Source organism: Ursus americanus, chromosome 1 (assembly GCF_024610735.1).
Source record: "Ursus americanus isolate L20-20 chromosome 1, mUrsAme1.1.p, whole genome shotgun sequence".
NCBI lineage: Eukaryota > Metazoa > Chordata > Mammalia > Carnivora > Ursidae > Ursus > Ursus americanus.
This window is the reverse complement of record NC_142127.1, coordinates 40,903,357-40,920,996: the sequence shown is the minus strand read 5'-3', so window position 1 is coordinate 40,920,996 and position 17,640 is coordinate 40,903,357. Positions and strand designations below refer to the sequence as shown.

At 35.4% G+C, this 17,640-nt stretch overlaps 1 protein-coding gene across 1 annotated transcript in view; it reads right to left on the bottom strand.

The window, feature by feature from the left end:
- Positions 1-16,613, bottom strand: part of LOC148110745 (sodium-driven chloride bicarbonate exchanger-like) — a gene marked incomplete at its 5' end in the record, with an annotated part of 51,475 nt that extends 34,862 nt beyond the window's left edge. Inside the window, one exon of the mRNA XM_087860741.1 lies at positions 16,526-16,613. Coding sequence (XP_087716867.1) covers positions 16,526-16,613 — 88 coding nt within the window. The remainder of the gene's footprint in view (positions 1-16,525) is intronic.
- Between the last annotated feature and the right edge of the window lie 1,027 nt (positions 16,614-17,640).

The window sequence follows — 17,640 nt, the reverse complement described above, 5'->3', positions numbered from 1 at the left end:
CAGAATTATTGCAGGTATTTTCATTATGTAAGAGGTACAAGTACTGAAACAACTCAATGTGGCTGTGGTGATAGCATTCTGAGTGTTTACCAAATGCAGTGAGATTATATGTGTATTTGGGGATGGAAAGGACTCCTGCTATAATTAATAATAATACTATTAAGCTATTCTTTATTTACCTAGGAAGGAAGGGGCCAAGCTACCTACTCTTGAAGAGAACTGTGGGTTTGTTTTGTTTTGTTTCCGTGAAATGAATATAACACAGCTGGTGCATAATTACTGAGTTGCTACAGCCATTTAGATATGTCAATCATGGGAAAAGGTCAAGTATATTAAGCTGAATAAGCATGTGATCTTTAATTCCATGGAGACTCTAACATTAGAGTCAGGAAACACAACAAGCCATCATTTATCATAATATATCAAAGAATTCTAATTCCAACAGAAATTCTTTGCTGAGGGAGGGCAATAGAAAGAAAGAGACCAAGAGGTGTGAGTGTGTGTGTATAGGCTATTGCACTGTTGTTTCTTGGACTGCTTCACTGAAAGAAAAAAGAGTGTCAAACCAGCACTGGTCACAGTCACGGCACCTCAGCGCTATATTTGTAATCATTACAAAACAAAGGGTCACATGATTGTAACTATTCTATCAAAAAAAATTGAAATCTTGCAAGTGCTAATGCTACTCATCAAAAAAGCCATACTCTGAGATTCACTAGTTTACTACTGTGACATTTAAAAAAAACAACAAAAAAACTTCTTTTTATAAATTTATAACACTGTCTTGAGCAAAATATAGCAACTAAATTACTTTGTCTCTTGAGATAGCAGTGTTATTTTTCATCTTGGAACATGAAAAGCCTCAACATGTAAGCTTCAGCATTTCTCGAATAAATGAATGAATCCTAATAATATGTATTTTCTAAGAAAAAAAAAAAAGCCAGGAGAATGCCCAGTGCTGTTAGGTTGTAAAACAGCTTGATATTGGATGTTTACAGTGCTCAGAGAGGCTAGAATTTAAATCAATCAAAAAACGGGATAATAAGGAATGCTTACAGGACATGATCCCTGCACTTAAAAGATTAACTATCCAATTGTTGAGGACTCAAGGCCAACAAAGAAAACAGCAGCAAATATACAAATTAGAATACAAATAATAAGCAGTAAACAATACCAATGTGGTGCCAGCCATTAAATGCTGTAGGAATTTCTATTACAGTGAAATCAATCCTGATGTGAACAATCAAGGAAAGTTTCATGGAGAAGGTAGAGCTTGACTTGAGTCTAAAACAATAAGTAGGTTTTACATTAGCAGAGGAGTGGGATAATGTGTGCAAAAAGCAGAGGAGCAATTTGGGGGGATAATGTGAGGTACACGCTAAGGCAGGGGAAAAAATAAGGTAGGACAGAATACTTTTATGATCACAAAAGCTTGTAATTTGACTATTACTTCGTTTATTTATTTATTTATTTTCGAGAGAGTGCGTGCGAACAAGAAGGGGGGAAGGATGCAGCAAAGGGAGAGGGAAGATGAAATCTTAAGCAGGCTCGGTCTATGCTCAGTGCTCAGTGTTCAGCACAAGCCTGACTTGGGGCTCGATCTCATGACCCTGAGATCATGGCCTGAGCCGAAATCAAGAGTCGGTCGCTCAACTGACTCAGCCACCCAGACGCCCCATCAATTTTACTATTATCTTAAAATATTTATGTTTGCTGTTTTATTTTGCAAGGAAGAGAGAGAAAATAGATCAACATATGTTCTGAGATACTTTAAAAAATGAATGCAAAAGAGAAGGTGGTGGTACTCCCCATTTTAATTAATTCACGATTTCTGAACAGCCCTGCCACTTTGCTCTAGGGAAACAGCTTAGGAAATGAGCAAAAATGGAAAACTGTAAATTATTCCAGATTTAGTTTTGTATTGTGTTAATCCAAAAGACATGTGGACATGTAGAAAGTGGCTCATTCTGGGAATTATGGTAATTAACGACAAAGAGGCTTGCTTGGGAAAACAAAGAGCTGTTGAGAAGACAAAGAGGAGATTTCCATGAAGAAAGTTGGTGGGTTTCAACTGCAGAACTGAAGGAATAAAACAAAACATCGGAAAGCAAAGATGAAAAAACCTGGCATTTCTGTGTAGATATTTACAAGTAAGAGACAATACGGTAGATTTTTTTTTTTAGTGGCCACAAATATTTTAGCAGTTTCTCCCATCTGAGGTGAAATCTATTCCTCCAAACCCTTGAATCTCGGCTTTGCTGTGTGACTTATTTTGACCTCTGGTACATACGCAAATGTGATACAAAGGCTTGCAGAGTACTCCTACTCTGGCTTGTCCTGCTGTTGCTTCTGGGAACTCCTATGCTACCATGTAATCAGATTTATCAAACCTGCCTAGTTTCATCACACAGAACTGCCAGCGTATACTCTCTTAGCACCTTATACTTCCTTATAAAACTTTTCAAAAGTTCAAGTCAAGCAACTAATTGTATAATCAGGTATATAATGTTATATTATTCTACTTAAAATTTCCTCAAGAAAGGTATAAAATAAGTTTCTGTGGTTTTAAATAATTTTTAGGACATTTCTAACTACTTCATTTATACAGAATTAGGATTCCTTTTCAAATTTAAAACTAACAAACTTTCCTTGTCAGTCAGAAAACTTAAAAACTTCAAGGTATTTAAATACTAAGCAAAGTTAACAAGAAATTTATATTTTAAAGCATACTCTAAAATTTCACTTTAAAGATCACAGATTTTAGAGCTGGAAAATTCTTCAGAGATCATCTGATTAAAATCTTTCATTTTAACATGTGAAATAAATAGGAGCTGAAGAAATTAATTCAACATTTCTGAACTTTATATTAAGTGACCATGTCCTAATTTTAACAACTTTAAACATTTCTCCTTATATGAAACTCTACTATTTCCATATAATACAAAATGATATTTCATCTTCCATATAACAATCTTTCAAATACTTTAATTTAGCAGTCATGTTCCTTGTAAGTTAGCATTTTTCTCAACTAATATTTGTATGAGACGACCTCTCCTGAAGTCATATCCATCTTCTCCAGTGGGTCTACCTTAGATGTAGTCAATGTATGAAGGTCCACAGGACACATCTTGAGCATTTTGGTTTTGCCCATATAGACGCCTACAGCACCTATAGGTGGAAATGATATTCCAGGAAGTGAATTATCCAGGGAAAGTAGGAAGAATAAGAAGGAAAAAATAACCAAGAATAGATGTTGAAGGAAACCAACATTTCGAAGATAGATGAGAATTGTAATTGTCAAAGGTTTGAAGAAATAGAGGAACCTCTCACATTTTGTTAATGGGAGTTTATTTCAGTACAATCATGCTGGAAGCCAATATAAAAACATGGATCAAAATCTTAATTTAATAACCTTTTGAGGTAGTGATTCTGCTTCTGTGAATTACATCAGGAAGGTCAAACATACAGAATACCTATACAATAATGTTCATAGCCACTTTGTTTAAAGGAGAAAAATGAGAAATAATCAAAATTTCCACTGATAAAGAATTAGTTAAATAAAGCATGGTACAACCATGCAATAAAATGCTAAGTAGCAATTTAAATGAGTAGTATCTATATAACATGGAAAGATCTTGATGTTTTTTCATGAAATGAGAGTAATTTAAAAGTTAAAAAGGTACCATAATTCCATCTGTATATAATTTAGTTATAATCATGTATCTGTTTATGACACATAATTAAATTAATTTTCTGTTCATAGTATTAATTCCATTATTATTCTGCTCAGACTAATTAATAGTATTACTTTTAGGTAGTGGGTTTTCAGGGTTGTTGTTTTGTTTGTTTGCCTTCTTTATGCTTTTTATATTTCTTTATATATGGATTTTTCTAATAGAATACATATTATTTTAATAATTTTTATTTTTTAATTTATTTGGGGGAGGGGAGGAGCAGGGAAAGAGAGAGAGAGAGAATCCTAAGCAGGTTCCATGCCCAGCATGGAGTCCAATGCAGGACTCAATCTCATGACCCTGAGATCATGACCTGAGCCAAAATCAAGAGACAGATGCTTAACTGACTGAGCCACCCAGGTGCCCATATTTTAATAATTTTTAAAACAATAAAACTAATGTAATTTTGAAAAAAAAAAAGTATAGAAATGTCAGGCAGAGGAAGAGAGGCCACTGGGTAAAACAGAAAAAATACCAAGGAAGGCATGATCTGAGAAAATCATCAGCCAAGGGAAGAGAAATGAGAGAAGAGAGGTCTAAAAACTAAGGCATAGTCGTAGTTCTAAAAACAACAGAGAATTCAAAAGTAATGAGGATAGAGAGCCCCTGTAGTTGGCAATTAAGAGCACTTTTTAATAGTTAGATAGGATACATATTAATAAATCTTAGCATGAGAGAAATAAGCCATTCACATAAACAGTCGGTATCTCAGCTTACTGAACAAGACTTTTGTTTTCATGATCACTGTTATTAACTGTATTGGTGTTGCTGACACTATAATTTTGTATTAATCACTGTGATGTCATAAAATGCTTTTGTGCTATATTCTCATCTAATTAAATCATGGCAATTGTCTTCACCAGAAAAAAACGGAGTTATGCAAAGGAAAAAATACGCATAATTTTAAATAATTTAGCTATAAATTAGAAATCCTTTTGCTAATAGGACTGCAATACTTTTATTACAAATGCTCCTAAGGTAATTTAGAAGCAGTTTTGAAAGTAGTCAAAAGGAATATTCATAATCTGCCTGCCACAGAGACAAAAGCTTAATTTACCAGTAGAAAATTAAAATTTTACTTTCTTCTAATCACAATTTCAATTATTTTGTTTCCTTTATTATCACCCCACCTGAAGCTCATTAAAGGGTAGAAATGATGGAGAAAGGAAGGAAAGAGAATCCGATTTCTTTCGTTGTGCTTTCAGCAGTTCTGATACACTAAAGGCAATAGGAATGACTAGGCAGCCAGAAAAGTGGGAAGACAAAATGCGGAAATAAACAAGGCTACTGGGAGAAAATGTAAGAGTGCATTCAAAAAAATACCAGCATCCTGGTACCCAAATGGAATTAGTTCTATTAGGGTACCAATGATACCAGTACTGCTAAATTATAGGTGTGCATGATCCAGAAAATTAAGAACATCACCTCTTTCAATTATTATTTAATAATTATTACCCCTATTTATATCAATTTATATTTTAATGTAAACATTAATGTGCAAAGTGGCCACTGATATTTTTTTCCAAAGGAATATAGGACTGAAGTGCCCTATTGGTGGCACCAGTATCTGAACCTCCCTTAGAGAATGAAGAGCATAAAACAGAAAATGGCTCAGTGTTTGTATGCCTGAGTACTTAATTAAATATTGGTGAATGATGACAACTTCCCTAGAAAGATCCTAACTGACCCGTAGCCTATCCCTGCATGTACTACTGTGAGACAATTCTGTAGAAAGGCGACAACCTTGGGGCGCCTGGGTGGCTCAGCCATTAAGTGTCTCCCAGCGTTCTGGGATCGAGCCCCGCATCGGGCTCCCTGCTCAGCGGGAAGCCTGCTTCTCCCTCTCACACTCCCCCTGCTTGTGTTCCCTCCCTGCGGTCTCCCTCTCTGTCAACTAAATAAATAAAATCTTTAGAAAGAAGAAAGAAAGAAAGAGAGAGAGAGAGAGAGAGAGGGAGGGAGGGAGGGAGGGAGGGAGGAAGGAAGGAAGGAAGGAAGGAAGGAAGGAAGGAAGGAAGGAAGGAAGGAAGGAAGGAAGAAAGGAAGGAAGAAAGGAAGAAAGAAAGGCGACAACTTGAGGAGGCTGCAATCATATGCAGCTGAGGAACTTTAAAGTAGGATCGCTCTATGGAGCACCTGGGTGGCTCAGTCAGGTAAGCGGCTCCTGATTTTGGCTCAGGTCATGATCTCAGGGTCCTGGGACTGAGCCAGGGGTGGGACTCCACACTCAGCGGGAAGTCCACTTGAGGATTTCTCTTCCTCTCCCTCTCCCTTTGCCGCTCCCCCAGTTCACACACTCTCTCCCTCTCTAAAATAAATAAATAAATATTTAAAAAATAAATAAATAAAGCTAGATCATTCTGGGGGAAAGATTAGCAGCTGAAATAGAGATTTAAGAATTTAATCAGGAAGTAGACTAAGTTCATCTACTTCACAATGTCACCTTCACAGTACTACTCCCACACTATTACACTGTGTAACTAAATAATGAACACCCTTAAGTCTCAGATGTCAAGAAAATGCAGAGCGAAAGCATAATATTAATATAAACCTATGTAGTATATATTAAGAAGCTTTGGTCATTTGTGGTCTGTCTTCAAAGTTTTCAATATTTAAGGATTCAAATATTTAAGGATTAAAGGAATACTTTCTTTGCTGTAAAATTCCTTCTTTTAATATTTATAGGATTATATTTAATGTAATGAAAAGGAATTTCTTTTCATCTATTGTATCTCTGAAATAGTAATTGATTGAAAATGTTACATACACACACACAAACACACAGTTCTACTCATTCATTGATGATATATTTAAGTCACATTAGAAAGCAAATACTCCCCCTTCCCCCTATAAAAAGAAAGCAAATACCCTAAATGCTATACCATATCTTTGATAGGTAGAAAATCGTATTAAATAGAGCTTGACTTACAAGGAGTAATGAAGGGAGATTAACAACAAGGTCTTTTATTCTAAAATCAGTTACCTAAAAACTGACATCCTAAACTAGGGATGCAAAATGTATAACCAGGACCCCTAAACTATGAAACCATAAATTTACAGGATTTCATAGTCACATATACACACTGGAATATATGTTACTGCCCTCATGCAAACACATGTCTATAACTGTTTACAAATGGTCTAATAAACCACAACCAAATTTTTAAGAATACTTTAAGATCTTTTGAATTTGCTTGGAATTACAATATATTATAAAAACAGATTATAAATAACTATCAAGTTACCACTCCAAATAAACAAAATATCATAAACAAATTATATATTAAAATATATTCATATGGGTCACATACATAAATTATGTGAAATGCCTAAAATGAAGAAATATGGAACATGATGTATAGCTCACCTGAGAGTTAATTTTAGAAATAAAAGTATTTAAAACAATATTTTCTTATTTGTTTCTTATTCTTAGGATACCCAGGGAAAAAATACAACAGCTCATTATGAAATGTGCTCAGGTGACAAAGATTGCTCAATAAGGAAATGAAATTTAGTATTGACAATTTTTTTTCTGGAATCTTCAGTATTAGTCTATGTGCCTAATTCCCAGCCTCAAATATCCAAAGTATTTGGCAGGCAAAATGTACAATTTCAGATGGATTCTGTGTAATTAACTAATTTCACTACTCATTACCAACGGACCAAATACCACTTAGAATTGCCCCCATCAATTGACATTGAGCTTGTATCAACACAAAATTGCACAGAAGCTGATCAACCAATAATGACAGGAAAAAAAAATGAATCTTTTTCAAAGAAAAGACATTTGGAATAAGGAAACAATAAGATTACTCATTTCATGGTGCAGAGAGATGAGAATTTAAAACAGGAGAACGTGAGGCTATAATAAAACAGGCTTCCAGTGGGAGAAAGGCTCTTCTATTTGCGGGAATGAATTTCTCTAATGGGAATTTACTAACTACAAAGCTTCTCAAATTTTTGCAAAATCATTTGGAAAACCATTGTGACATGGGTACTAATTTTTGAATTTAGTATTGCTTCATAATAGGAAATAAAAGTCTTCACTTTTTTATATAGTCTTGATCAAGTGAGGAAATACGCCCAAGTCTTTCAATTAATAATCACTTTGCCCCATTCCATCCCCTAAAACATAAAACTGAGCATCATCCTTAATTCTACAATATAGTTGTTAAAAGCCCAGACCCTGGTGGTTTCAAATCCCTGCTCTACCACTTGCTAGTCCTTAGGACTGGGCAGGTTAATCTTCTGTGCTTTAGTTTCTTTAACTGTAAAATGGAGATTTTTATAGTACTTACCTCATTTGATAATTTTAAGCATTAATTCATTCTCCAATATCTCATGCAAATATTTAAACATCATCTGCAGTCACTCTTTGCCCCCATGCACACAATCCCAGCACATTAGCCACACCATAATAACTATTCCACAATATAAAAGACCCTTCCTTCTTTGCCTTCAGAAACCCCATTCATCCTTCAAAACCCACCTCTGTCTCTGTGAAGACAACTTGGATTTCTCCCAGCAGAATGCAATTTTTCCTTCTCTTGGCAATTTTTAGAGACGAAAGTTTAGAAAGAAAAGGTATAGGCCTAATTTTTGGCTTTTTCTTGTCTTCATTTTTTCAATAATTTTTTACTTTGGTGGCAAAATACTGTGTCATAAATATAGGACCGGTACTCATTATCTTTAGTTTTTTAGGGGAAACCACTTTTGACATTATAATGATTATAGTCAGAAAACCATCTCTGTTATCATCAGAGCTCAGGAATGGGGTGAAAGCAAGAAAGTGGGAGGGTACTACCATTGATAGAACTATGTTATATGATCGCTTTGTGTAAGGTGCTTACTTACATTTTGGGTCCACCATCTATTAAGTGGTCCCCAAAGGAAATCAACTAGTAAACCATTTTTTTTTCCTCAAATGGAATGAAGAAAAGAATATCAAGATAGGGGCATAATTTTCTTTATTAAATCCTTGACTGAAAAGTATTTTACTGTCTGCTAAAAGCAATACAGGATAAAGAAAATGTCTCCTTGATTTAATTTGTAGGCCAAGACTTAAAGATGAGTTTAACTTTTCTATTAAAGTTTTAAGCTTAGTAATTCCTGAAAATCATTGAAATATAACTAGATTGATTTACCTTAGTGCAGTGCAACATAATTAGAAATTTCTGTATTTACATGAAATTCAAAGGTAATTAAATATTTGATGAGCATTAATTATGCACCTAATTTCATTACCTAAATTTAACTTCTTACATGATTAGCGATATATTATTGAATGACATATAAGTGAGATTCAATGCAAGAACATTTTTAGTTCCTATCTAATTCAAAAAAAAAAGTGCTAGATAACATGGGAGAACACAAATATGTGTAGGATGACAATTTGTCCTTCAACAAGCTTATAATAAAAAAGATAAGAAATATATACATAGGAGCACCTGAGTGGCTCAGTTGGTTAAGCGGCTGACTCTTGATTTCAGGTCAGGTCATGATCTCAGGGTCATGAGATTGAGTCCCGCCCTGGGCTAGCACTAAGCATGGAGCCTGCTTAAGATTCTCTCTCTCCCTCTCCTTCTCCTTCTGCCCTTTTCATATTACTTTGTTGCCTAACATTATACCTATTATAGTTCACATTGCTCCTCACAGGTTAAATATTTCCCTAAATCATTGACACATAAAGAATCTATTTAGTGAGAGACTATTGTTTTCCATAGTTTTAGCAAGTATTTCTATTTTTCTATAGTCTGAGAACACAGAAGACACAGTAAAATCTCAGGAATATCATTCTGTTCTTCTGTTTAAGGCCTTTTTTTTTATTTTTTATTATATTATGTTTGTTTAAGGCCTTTTAGATTGCCCCAAATTGGAGCCTTCCCATCTCCACCATTTGCCAGTGATTTCCTTCCACACAGAAATAGAATGCCCACTCCTCCCATCCATTAGTGTTAACTGATCCCTCCCAGCAGAATAATTATTTTCTTCCTTCACACATTTATTTCTGAGTTTACATCTTTTTTAATATTATTATTATGTATATATATATATTTTGGGGGAGAGAGCAAGCACATGAGTCGTGGGGGTGGGGGGGAGCAAGCATTCTACACCATATACAAAATTATCTCAAAATGGATCACAGACCTAAACATAAGACCCAAAACTATAAATTAAAAATAAACATAGGAAAAGCTTTATGACATTAGATTTGACGAGCATTTCCTGGGTATGACACCAAAAGCACAGGTAACAAAAGTAAAACTAGACAAACTGGACTACATAAAAATAAAATTTTCTGTATATCAAAGGACAAAATCAACAGAGTGAAAAGGCAACCAATGTAATGGGAGAAAAAATTTCTAAATCATATATCTGATATGGGGTTAATATCTAGAATATATAAAGAATTCATACAACTCAACCACAACAACAAAACACCCAATTAAACAACAGGCAAAGGACTTGAACAGACATTTCTCAAAAATGATGAATAAATGGCCAGCAAGCATATGAGAAGATGCTCAATATTACTAGTTATTAGGAAAATGCAAGTCAAAATCACAATGAAATATCACTTCATACCCATTAGGATGGCTCTCTATCAAAAGCAAATAAATAAGCAAACAGAAAATCATGTTTTAGCAAACATGTGGAGAAACTGGAACTCTTGTGCACTCTTGATGGAAATGTAAAATTGTGAATTGCTATGGAAAACAGTACGGCAGTTCTTCTAAAAATTAAAAATGGAATTACTTCATGATCCAGCAATCCACTTATGGCCAGGATTCCAAAGAAATATTTGCATACCCATGTTCATAACAGCACCATTCACCATAGCCAAGAGATAAAAGCAACCATGCCCATCAACAGATGAATGGATAAACAAAATGCAGTACACACCTATAATGGAGTATTATTTAACCTTAAAAAGGAAGGAAAGTCCAACATGCTACAACATGGGTGAACCTTGAAGACATTATGCTATGAAATAAACCAGTCACAAAAAGACAAATACTGCATGACCTCACTTACATGCAGTCTCTAGAGTAGTCATATTCACAGGAACAGAAGATAGAATGGTGCTTACTACAGGATAGGGTGGGGAGCAAACGGGAGAGTTGCTTAATGTGTATAAACTTCCGTTTTCCAAGATGAAAAAGTTTTGAAGATTGGTTACATAACAATATGAATATACTTAACACTGCTATACTGTATACTTAGAAATGGCTAAAATGGTAAATACTGTGTTATTTTTTTTAGCAAGAAAAAAGTACTTTTTTGGTTTTTTAAATATTTTTTATTATGTTATGTTAGTAACCATACAGTATATCCTTAGTTTTTCATTACATCAAAAACTAAGAAAAAAGTATTTTAAAAAATTTTAGCAAAAAACAATCCAGTTGTTTGTAGTATTACCTTGACTGAAACTTGATCAGTCAGTCAAAATTACTAAAATAACAGCATGTCATCTTTTGCTACTAAACTCTTCTCTTTATTATCATCTAGTTATTAATACGACATACTACTTTTAGAGGTTTGCCATTAATTTATTCTTACACTTGCAGAAGATATAGCAATGGTCCTATCTGAAAAAAAAATTATTAAATCTTTAAAAACTGCTGGCATCAATTGTGAAAAAAAGTGGGACCAGGGTGGACCATGAAGAGAGGATTGAGATGAGAAAGAGTAACTGAAGGGGCACTTGGTTATTTTCACTGTGCCTGTGGAAACTGACCCCGGCTATCCATGCACCCATCGTGGAGTTTCAGACTCAGTAGAGTGTTGACACTCTCATATTGTCCTTACAACAGGTTCGAGGGGAAACAGACCCTGGAACCCATCTATCTTATCAAGGCCTCCAACTTACTTGCCATTTCTTGTTCATTTTGTCAATACAATGAAGCAATGTAATGTTCTGCAAAGTATCCACTCAGTTCAAGTCTTTTTGGACTCTATTATGACAAAAGGTAGGAGATTTAACACAGCCCTGGAGCAAGACCATACATGTATATCGTTATACTTCTGGTAGTCCTTCTTGATAGTAATAGAAAAAGGTGCATTTGCCAGATCAAGAGCTGCATACCACATACCTGAGGCCATGTTAACCTGCTCTAAGAAGATTCCATTTCTGATCTAGCAGTTGCATCTGATGCTTCCACTCGGCCAAGTTTGCAGTCATCCGCTACAATCCTCTACAATTTGACAATATCTGCAATGGCCAAACTAGTATATACATTAGGTCTTTAAAGATGACACTAGGCGCACTTGAGTGGCACAGTTGGTTGGACCAACCAACTATGGTTGGTTGGACTTGATTTCAGCTCAGGTCATGACCTCAGAGTCATGGGATTGAGCCCTGCATCAGGCTTCCTGCTCAGCAGGGAGTCTGCTTGAGATTCTTTCTCTCCCTCTGCCCCCTCCCCACTCATGCTCTCTCTTTCTTGCTCTAATAAATAAATTAACAAATAAATACAAATGATACCAATCTCTGCCATTTTCTGTCACATGCAATACTGATTTTCATATACTCTCATGGCCAAGGCAAGTAGTTTGGGAGCCTTCTCTCCCACTACGATAGTTCTTAGCCTCACAGGCTAAGACACCACCATGAAGGTCCTGCCAGTTACCAAGTGTATATGTCTAGCGGTACTGTTCAGGGGGCAGTAAAATGATGAATGAGTGAGTCAGGTTCCTCAGCAAACAAACCCTGAAGTACAGATTTGTGTTCAAAGAGTTCATTGAAGAAAGCTGTCAGCAATAACACCTGTGCAGAAATATGTGCAGCAGCATTTGGTAGAGGAAGAAATTTAATTATGGTATGGTTGCAGTAAAAGCCTCTGCTGATTCCACGGGGGGGGGGGGGGGGCTGTGAAGCTGAGATCACCCTTCAGAGTTATAACAAATTGAGGCAAAGGGGCCAGGCCCTTATTCTCCTCCTTCATTGAATTCAATGTGCCACAGGGCAGGCAGCTCCCATAGCAAGAGACAGCTCCTTTCAGCAGAAGGTAATTTCTGGGGAAGAGCTCAGCAGTGGGGCAACAGCAGGCAACACCCATGGCAACAGGGGAAATAAGCACCACAATCCTTAAGAGGGGATTTGGATGGTTCCTGGTAACAACCACTACTAAGGTTGCCAAATCTGGCAAGTGAAAAGCAATAAATAAAATATTGCATGGTATACCTATACTAAAAAGATACTCCTTACTTACCTAAAATTCAAATATAACTAAGCATTGTCTATTTTATCTGGCCACTCTGTCCACTACACATGTATTAAAGGGCAAGTTGAAGAAAGAATTTCGAGGGTATTAGTGCATTTCTCCTTTTGTAATCTTGTATTTTGTACAGTACTAATCCCGCATGGATGTAAGAAACCAAAAATAAACATTGGTTAACCTCAACAATGTTTGCTCCACTCACAATCCTGATTTGGTCTAATTATAGGGATTCAATGCTGCTCACTAGATTTTACCATAGGAAGCAGAAATAGGCTCAGAAAGAACACCAGCAGTTTTAAGGAGGGCGGACTGTAGGAAAGAGAGCACACAGTACACAGGGAAAGAACTAGAGCAGTGGCAGTGGGAATGAAGGGGAAGAAATGAGAAGGGACGCACCTGAGATAAATTCAAAGACTTTACTAACTGTATGATACAGAAATACAGGAGGTGAACAGAAGCTAACAAAATTGTATGTTCTCCATTTTAGGTAATAGGAAAAAAAGAGAGGAAATGGTAAAGTTACATGTAAAACAAAAACATAAATAGCTTTGAAGGGAGAAATTATACGTTTGACATAACTATTCATCCAAATGGATGATATATGGGAATGCATTAGCTAATATACTATACCACGCTGCTGATATTGGTCAAGTGATCATTTTCCATTAAACATATTTTACCTGAGACTTTGTAGATATTTTTAACCACCTAGCATTTCTACAAGCTGTGCACAGGATGTTAAATTATACAAGTAGTTCTATTAGCTGTGAATAATTCTTATATATCCATAAGTCCTATAAACACTAATTTTCAAATTTAAAATCTTAATCGAAGGAAGAGTTTATAAAGTGTATGTCTTTCTTCAACAGCAATTCCTAACTCTATTTTATTTAAAATAAATATCTATCTGTATGTTTTATCTACATTACTAAAGAGTTCTTAAAATGTGGAGCTCTGGTCTTTTTCCTTAATTACAAAAAAAGGAGAAACTACTGCCCACATTACCCTCAGCAACGCTATCATTCTAACTGGCACCCTCCCCTTTACCCATTTTATATTAGGCTGCCAGTTGATTTTTCCTGAATCATGACATTCAACACATTGTCCCTGCATTATTTTCTGATTCAGAGTAATCAGTCCAGGAACCACTAACAGATCGTGTGCATCACAGCAGAATCTTGTACACCATCCGCAGATGCTGGGATGTTTATCTACTTAGTATGGTCTGGGAGCAGAACAAATACTGAGAAAGTCAAAATAAGTAAGTTTTTCCTATTTTAGTTCAAAATTCTAAAATGTAATGTTACATTTGCATTCTATGACGTTAATTTTAATCACCAGTGACTTAGCACTTAGCCACTATTAACGACTATAGACATCAATGAACAGAACAAAATCTGACTTACCCAGTTGTGTTTGCCAATCAGAAATCTCTTTTAATAAGCATCGTACACCCTCACCTGAATACCATGCCCAGTAAGAGAAAATGTACATAATACACATTGATATAACAATTAAAATAAACATATTAAATCCTATTTTTGTACTATGTGTTTTCCATCCAAAGGGAATTCAGTATTTTATTGTAATTATTTATAAATTATCAATGTTAACTTTCAATTATCTGTGTGTAGATTATCCATCACAATCTTTAAACCCAAGATGGCTTTTTCCTGCAATTATGTTTTTTGACTCACTTCTTGCTTTATTGGGTTTTCTTACACGTGCTTACTGAATACAAGCTTAAGCCATGACAGGACCTAAGTAAAAAGGTAAATATGCTGCTGGGGAAATAATGTAATATAATGGCATTTCAAATCCAAGGAGAAATTATCTTTTTAGTCTCCAGTATCAGTTTAGATTTTTCAAGTTTCTGCTCCCTTCAATTTGTGTAATGATTATGGATAGCATAGCAATCACTATACCCACCCAGTAAGTACAACCCTCCTGGACCTGCTCATTTTCTGTGCATCAAACAAAACGTCAGGTGCTGAGCAGGGATCGTTGTTGAAAGTTTACTCTAAATATTGTATCAATTCTCCTGCTATTTAATTGTTGTAGCTAAAGATAAATCTAAGAACTATGAATTTCACTGTAATTTAATTAGTTACCTGACAATTCTTGAGGGGAATACTCCTTACTTTTCAGCTGTGGTGGATTATTAAGAGATATCTCTGAATATTTTTACTTAAAATTACCCGGGTTTCACTTTTTAACCAAAAGATAAAAAATATCATATGCCTTGAATCGCACTAATAATAATTTCTGGTTAAAAACTAAAATCAAGTAATAACATGTATATGTTAAATTGTGGTTCAGTAATAACTGTTAAGACTTAGTAAGTCTTATGCCAGGTACTATTCTAAGTATTTTTCCTTTAATTCTCATAAAAGCTTTATGAAATATATTCCAGTTACCCTTATTTTACTTTTTAAATTTAAAAATTTTTATTTGAATATAGTTGACACACAGTATTACATTAGTTTCAGTAATTATAACACAATGATTGGACAAATTTATGTAGGCATTATGCTATGCTCACAAGTATAGCTACCATCTGTCACCATACAACGCTATTATGATATCAATGACTATATTTCCCATTCTGTGCCTTTTATTCCTGTGACTTACTCATTCCATAATTGGAAACCTATATCTACCACTCCCCTTTACCCATTTTCTCCCTCCACAAACATCAGTTTGTTCTCTGTACTTAATTGTTCTGATTCTTTTCGTTTGCTTGTTTATTCATTTGTTTTTTTAGATTACACAGATGAGTGAAAATACATCTTTTTTAATCTGACTCATTTCACTTAGCATAATACCCGCTAGGTCCATCCATGATGTCACAAATGGAATGATCCCATTCTTTTTTCATGGCTGTGTAATATTCGTGTGTGTGTGTCATATTTTCCTTATCCATTCGTGTATCAACGGACGGTTAGGTTGCTTCCATATCTTGGCCATTGTTATCTTTATCTTAACAATTGAGAAAACTGAGGTGCAGAGAAATAAACTGACTCAAGTTTCCAGCAGTGCAGTTTGGTTTCAGATCCCTTACACGTAACTACTGGATCATACCACCTCCCGGTTGACTTATCTGACCTTCTTTCTATTGAAAAAAACACACACAGATGGTGCCTCCACCTCTCTCTCATACATATCTGAGTAAAACTCAAATTCCAGTTGTCTTTAGCTCCTCCAGTGACAGCCTAGTCTGACAACATAGGCTGGATTGGATGCCCTTCCTGTCCTATTCTCCCCTCTCACGTAGCACCTAGTATGCTGGTCTGTCATAACTTTCCCCAATTGATGGTCATTCCTAAAGCAATAATTACTGAAAGACTGGCACACAACATAATGCCTCGGATGAACGGATACTTCTTATTTGTAGGTCTTCCTGTTGGCATTTCAGGCCGCATCAAAGCAATCATATTCACAAACCACCACCACCATTACTCTGATATCAACTTTTCCAATTCTCCAGTTTGTGACAAACTTCATATTTCTCTTTGAAATAATTTAGGAAAGCATAACAAAAACTATCCCAAGGGGGAAAAAAGGTCTTACCTTCTAAATCTTCCTTCTCAAAGTGTGTTTTGAGAATGGAACGAGTTCCACCTCTATCCACAACTGCCTCTTCATCATTTCTCTGTAGAATGGAAAGAAAGAAGATTAAATGATTTTACAGTAGTTCCTCTTTATCCATGGGGATACTTTCCAAGACCCCCCCAGGGATGCCTGAAATCACAGATAGTACCAAACCCTATATAAACTGTTTTTTGCTATACATACATACCTATGATAAAGTATAATTTTTAAATTAGGCACAGTAAGAGGTTAACAATAATAATAATGAAATAGAACAATTATAACAATATGCTATAATAAAAGTTATGTGAACATGGTCTCTCTCTCTCTCTCTCTCAAAATATCTTATGTACTATACTTACCCTTTTTTTTAAAAAAGATTATTTATTTGACAGAGAGAGAGACAGAGAGAAAGCACACAAGTAGGGCGAGGGGCAGAGGGAGAGGGGTTAGCAGGCTCCTCACTGAGCAGGGAGCCTGATACGGGGTTCCAACCCAGGACCCTGGGTTCATGATACGAGCCGAAGGCAGATGCTTAATGACTGAGCAACCCAGGGGACCCTATACTCACCCTTTCTATAATGATATGAGATGTAAAATGCCTGTGTGATGAGATGAAGTGAGGTGAATAAAATAGGCACTGTGATGTAGCATTAGGCTACTATGGACCTTCTGATGGTACGTCAGAAGGAAGATCATCTGCTTCCTGGGCATGATTAACCTCAAGTCAATGAAACCATGGAGAGCAAAACCACAGATAAGAGTGGACCACTATATATATTTTTTCCCCTAATTTTGGAGAATAAATTATAATATAATCTAATCTTTTAGGGGTTTAATTCAATCATTTAAGCCTACTTGGACACAACAATTTATTTGATTACCAAGTGTTAGTTTAAAAAGAAAGAGACTAAAATTAAAATGACCACATATTCAGAGAAGGAATGTCATTTGATTTTCCATGAAATCAAAGATAGTCACATATTCCAGTTGCCATCATTTGTTAGTGAGATGAAAAACAAAATACGGTTATCCTGACAATTTAGTAACATGCATTTTTATCTCGGATAAAGAATTCTTGTTAACAAGATGAC